We start from the raw sequence: 5,772 nt of genomic DNA on the forward strand, positions 1-5,772 counted from the left end.
AGAACCACATGGATCAGGTGAGGATCAGAACCACATGGATCAGGTGAGGATCAGAACCACATGGATCAGGTGAGGATCAGAACCACATGGATCAGTCCTGAAAGAAGACAACTACTAACCCCTGTCCTCTGGTTTTTAATGAACCTTTAACTGTCGACTCAGGGAGACTGGTTTCAGTTTGTTGGATTTAACTGCTGCCTTTGATGCTGTCAATCTAATCTAATCTAATCTAATCTAATCTAATCTAATCTAATCTAATCTAATCTAATTTAATCTAATCTAATTTAATCTAATCTAATCCTCTTGTCCAGACTTGAACTTGGTCTTAAAGTGTCTGTGACATGTCTATCCATCAAATACAACAAGTCAAAGAAAACACATTTTTATAAAAGAAACCTTACATAAAACATGATTTTACTCATTTTGTCACATAAATGACATATTTTCTTTTAAACTCRGCTCAAAGTGCAACAGGAAGTGACATCACAGGGGAACTCTTTAAGAGAAATCTGTAATCTTTGTTTATTGAAACAGTTTTATTTGAACTCTGACTCAAAATAATCCACAGAAACATCAGATTATTGTGTCGTTAGCTGTTTCATCAGTGCTTTGTTCCGTGCAGACATTCCTCTCTGACATCACTTCCTGTTCCTTCACATGTAAACATCTCAACAACCGTTCATCTCAGCAGCAGGGAGTTATTTTTACAATATGATAATATTGTTATCTTTCCAATAATGCCTTTATATTTAATAAACTTCATGTCACAGGCACTTTAAAGGTTCAGTTTTAACCTGGTTCTTCGTCCTCAGCACCTATTTGCTGTGGTGTACCTCAAGGGTCCAGTTTGGGACCCATTCTGTTTGGCCACATGCTGCTGTTGGGATCAGTTTTTAAAAAAAACATTTCTTTAAGGTGTTACACTGATAAATTTAAACTTATTTTCCTTTTAAACCACGTCTCTGCCCCGCTGCAGAGCAAGTCCAGACTGAAGTTTTTTATTTGCTAACAGTTCTTCTCTTGCTGGTTCTCCTGGGATTCTCGGCCTGAGGTCCAGAATCTTGGAGTGTTTTTAGACTTTTAAAAACCGATAAAAACAAACAGAACAAATCTAACGACTAACTGGGTTTTGGTTCTGGAGGACGGCTCACCCTGCGGCGGGGGATGGGACAGCGGATGTCCGGCTGGTCTCCAAAGTTCTTGTAGGTGATGTAGTTTTCAGAGCAGATCAGAACTCCACTGGGCCCATCAGAACCACCAGGAACTAGACAGAGATAAAGACAATAAGCTGTTCTGTTCCAGACCTGAACCAGGTCAGACCTGGCGTGGTTAGGACCCCACCTCTGTCCCAACTCTCACCTGTGATGAGGAAGTTTCCATGCTCCTCCAAAGCTTCGCTGTACTTTCGGACCACGTGGTTCAGACCCAGGTCCAGCTCGTAGAAGGTGAGGGTCTGCTGAGTGTTTGCAGCAGCTTCTCCTGTGGGGTCGTTGTCAGCTTCCTGGAAAACAGAAGAGCTTTGATGAAGCGGGTCAGAGGATGACTAGAGTTCAGGAGGACTTGTGAACATTCGGGTCAGAGGGTTGGATCTTTCTCCAGAGACAGTCAGAGAAGAGACATGATGAACTCATCACTCAGAATGAAGTCTTCCTCAGAGGAACCTCAGTTCTTCATGAGCTCACCTCGTAATCCATCTCCAAGCAGGCAAACATTGGGTTTTCAAAGCCCACGTCCACTCCCACCACATGGTAGACCAGCGTGTTTGCTTTGTGGGCCTCCAGAGGAGAGGAGATGGTCAGCCTGGCAGCAGCATCTCTGTTCAGGATATAAACCAGCTTCTGTTTCTCTATGGCTCCTGGAAGACAGAGCACTCCTTCAACTCCTCTGGTTCTCTGAAGCTTTCAGTGATGAGGAACACGACGAGGAATCAACCTCTGGAGAACTCTCACCAATCATGACAGCTCGGCCTTTAGGGTCCACAGCCAGGAACTGTCCCGGAACGATGCGCCGGCAGCCGCTCTTCCCAAACGTCTCCTGGTGGACCTTCTCCATCTGGTTTTTAGATGGATGATACTCCAGGATGACGATACGACCGCTGTCACTTCCCACAACGATGTAATCTGGAAAAGCAGGTGTAAATCAGGTGTAAATCAGGTGTAAAACAGGTGTAAATCAGGTGTAAATCAGGTGTAAAACAGGTGTAAATCAGGTGTAAAACAGGTGTACAGCAGGTGTAAATCAGGTGTAAAACAGGTGTAAATCAGGTGTACAACAGGTGTACAGCAGGTGTAAATCAGGTGTAAATCAGGTGTAAAACAGGTGTAAATCAGGTGTACAACAGGTGTAAATCAGGTGTAAATCAGGTGTACAGCAGGTGTAAATCAGGTGTACAGCAGGTGTAAATCAGGTGTACAGCAGGTGTAAATCAGGTGTACAGCAGGTGTAAATCAGGTGTACAGCAGGTGTAAATCAGGTGTACAACAGGTGTAAATCAGGGGTAAAGCAGGTGTACAGCAGGTGTACAGCAGGTGTACATAAAGCAGGTGTAAAGCAGGTGTACAGCAGGTGTAAATCGGGTGTAATCTAGCAGACCTTTGGTTCCTCCTGTGAGTCTGAACGCCATCAGGGACCTGACGATGCCGAACACCTCCACCGTCAGAAGAGTGTGAACCTTCCCTGTGTTGGCATCTGGACGCAGCAACTCCAGGATCTTTCCCCTGGAAACAACGATCTCCTGCATCTTGGTTCCTACCAGACACAAACACCTCATTTATCAGACTGTTGCAGTAAAACATGAAGCTTTCTACCTGCTCACTGAGGCAGAGGTTCTGTGGGACAGAACTGTCCTGCTCCTGGAGGACCACTTCCTGCTCCTGGAGGACCACTTCCTGCTCCTGGAGGACCACTTCCTGCTCCTGGAGGACCACTTCCTGCAGGTTTTAGAGGTTTTCCTGCTCCAGGACCTGATTCAGTGATTGAATGACCTCTTCAAGTTCTGCAGGAGTCTGTTAATCCCATTCATTTAGACCAGGAGCTGCAGCTGAGAATCCTCTAAAACCTGCAGGACACTAGTCCTCCAGGACCAGGACTGGACACTCCTGATCTAAAACATGGAGGACACTAGTCCTCCAGGACCAGGACTGGACAGTCCTGATCTAAAACCTGCAGGACACTAGTCCTCCAGGACCAGGACTGGACACTCCTGATCTAAAACCTGCAGGACACTAGTCCTCCAGGACCAGGACTGGACAGTTCTGTCTTTAATGGTTATTATTTCACATTAACAAAGGTTGACCCGACCCAACAGGAAGTGAGACGAGGACAACAGGAAGTTCACCTGAGAAGTTGCCATGGATGGCGTGGCTGATGCCGGTGGCCCGCTGCAGGGTGATGTTGTACAGAAACATGGTTCTGGGCCACAAACGGAGCGCTCAGCCCGTCTCAGAACTGTAAAACAAGCAGAAAAACATTTTACTAAATCCACTGCTGATGATTTAAACCACCTGTGGGACAAATGTTTATATTTTAATAAACTTCAGAAAATAAAGTATTAAATCTAAACCAGTTGGGACAAAAGATAATAAACATATAAACCAGGTCATATTTAGAAACCAGCACTTAGTGGTCCCTCACAGAATAATACTTTTAACCTGAATCTAAAGTGTTTAAAAAGTTTCAAATGTTATTTCAAAATAAATAAAACCAACATCATCAAATATCTGGAGTTCATCATTCAGTCTGAAATAAGTTAAACATTATTTTATTCACATCTTGTCCAGGTCTCAGTCTGTGGACCTGACTGTGGTTCTGATTGAACAAGTTAAATTTCTCCTCTTTAATCTTCTAGAATAAATGTTTTAACACATTAAAGAAGAATAATCTGTGATCCAGTCAGAAACATATTTACTGTAGTTTTAATTAGACAAGTTTTCATCTTCTCCACATTTAAAACAGCAAATTAAGAAATTTAATTTCAGTTCTTTGTAACGAAGCTCTGCAGCTTTAAACCTTTTTATAAAATATTTAAAAAATAAACTCGGCCTGTTGGTCTACAGCTCTTCTTCAGGTCTGACGCCTTTAGCTTTTTATTTCCTGTTTTAAGACAAAACGCATCACATTGTAAAACCATATCCGGTCCATCCAGCTCCGGACGGACTTTAAACATAAAAAATAAAATATTTACCGGAGTATGTAAGCAGATGATTGTGATTTCAGACGGATTTACAAACTCATCCATTCAAAGAAAACCTCTCTGTTTCAGGAAGTTACGCAGGGCAGCCGTTTGTGGGTCCTTCCGGCGGTGATAGGTGTCCCGAACAGCGCCTGACTGAAACAACAGGCTGCAGGAGCGCGAAATGACCGCCAGATGTCGACAACTACCTGTTAACTGTGGTTAAATAAATATTACATTACTTGTTTGTTTCATTAGTGATTTAGTTCTTGACTAATATAAGTCATTTTAATCTTTTATCTGATTTTTTTTACCTTGTATCAGGCGTTACATTTAATTTATTTTACTTTCATTCTCTTCATGAATAACTTGGAAACTGAAGGTTTTAATAAAAACATGTCCTGTGGTTCATGAGATATTTTACTAACAGATAAAACACAAAAACACTTTGCATGAATTAAATAAAACAGATTATTTATTATTTTCTTTCATTATTTTGAAACCAGTCTTTATGACAGCAATTGTTTCTACGTTTTGGTCTTGTTTTTAGTTTAGTTTAATTGTGAAAGGGTGAAACCGGAAGCTGTAGCCCCCCTCCTCTGGTCCTGATTCTGGTTCTGAGGACTACTTCAGGGGTCCTCCTCCTGGGTGGGACACGTCATGACTCGGGTTTGTGGACACATCAGAACCGGGCTTTATTCCTCCTTTATTCTGAGCCTGCGCGCGTGCGTTCAGACACGCGCTCGCATTTATATGCAGACAACGTGAGAGCAGCACGCGCCTCAGAGCCTCCTCTGCAGCCCTGATGGGCAGGATCAGATCCACCGAACCGGTACCGAGAGGTGAGAATCAAAGCCTTTATTTACTGACCCGTCCGGATGTGAGGCTGAGCTGGTTCTGATGAAGAGCCTCCTCCTCCTCCTCCTCACCAGCTGCTGAGGAGGAGGAGGAGGAGGAGGAGGAGGCCCCGGGGTTCGGCTCGGGAGGATCTGGGTCCAGGTGTTTTCCTCTCAGGGGTCCAGCTTGGTTCCGTCAGATCAGAACTTTAATCTGACTTCCTGTCGGCGTCATCAAAGTCAGAAATTCTGTCTCTGTCCTCAGGATTTATTGGACAGTTTGATCCTCCCTCTATTGTCCTGTCCTCTGTCTTTGTCCTGTCCTCTGTCTGTCCTCTGTCTTTGTCCTGTCCTCTGTCTTTGTCCTGTCCTCTGTCTTTGTCCTGTCCTCTGTCTGTCCTCTGTCTTTGTCCTGTCCTCTGTCTTTCCTCTGTCTTTGTCTGTCTGTCCTCTGTCTGTCCTCTGTCTGTCTGTCCTCTGTCTGTCTGTCCTCTGTCTGTCCTCTGTCTTTGTCCTGTCCTCTGTCTGTCCTCTGTCTGTCTGTCCTCTGTCTTTGTCCTGTCCTCTGTCCTGTCCTCTGTCTGTCCTCTGTCTGTCCTCTGTCTTTGTCCTTTCCTCTGTCTGTCCTCTGTCTTTGTCCTGTCCTCTGTCTGTCCTCTGTCTTTGTCTGTCTGTCCTCTGTCTGTCCTCTGTCTGTCTGTCCTCTGTCTGTCTGTCCTCTGTCTGTCCTCTGTCTTTGTCCTGTCCTCTGTCTGTCCTCTGTCT

The 5,772-nt window shown here is 44.3% G+C and overlaps 1 protein-coding gene across 1 annotated transcript in view; it reads right to left on the reverse strand.

Annotated features, from left to right (window-relative positions):
* Positions 1-4,294, reverse strand: part of LOC106526107 (splicing factor 3B subunit 3) — a gene marked incomplete at its 3' end in the record, with an annotated part of 12,507 nt that extends 8,213 nt beyond the window's left edge. The window contains 7 exon segments of the mRNA XM_014020595.1: positions 1,152-1,264; positions 1,360-1,501; positions 1,683-1,855; positions 1,950-2,120; positions 2,593-2,748; positions 3,338-3,447; positions 4,184-4,294. Coding sequence (XP_013876049.1) covers positions 1,152-1,264; positions 1,360-1,501; positions 1,683-1,855; positions 1,950-2,120; positions 2,593-2,748; positions 3,338-3,407 — 825 coding nt within the window.
* Positions 4,295-5,772: the final 1,478 nt, after the last annotated feature.

This window comes from Austrofundulus limnaeus, unplaced genomic scaffold, assembly GCF_001266775.1.
Source record: "Austrofundulus limnaeus strain Quisiro unplaced genomic scaffold, Austrofundulus_limnaeus-1.0 Scaffold259, whole genome shotgun sequence".
Lineage (NCBI taxonomy): Eukaryota > Metazoa > Chordata > Actinopteri > Cyprinodontiformes > Rivulidae > Austrofundulus > Austrofundulus limnaeus.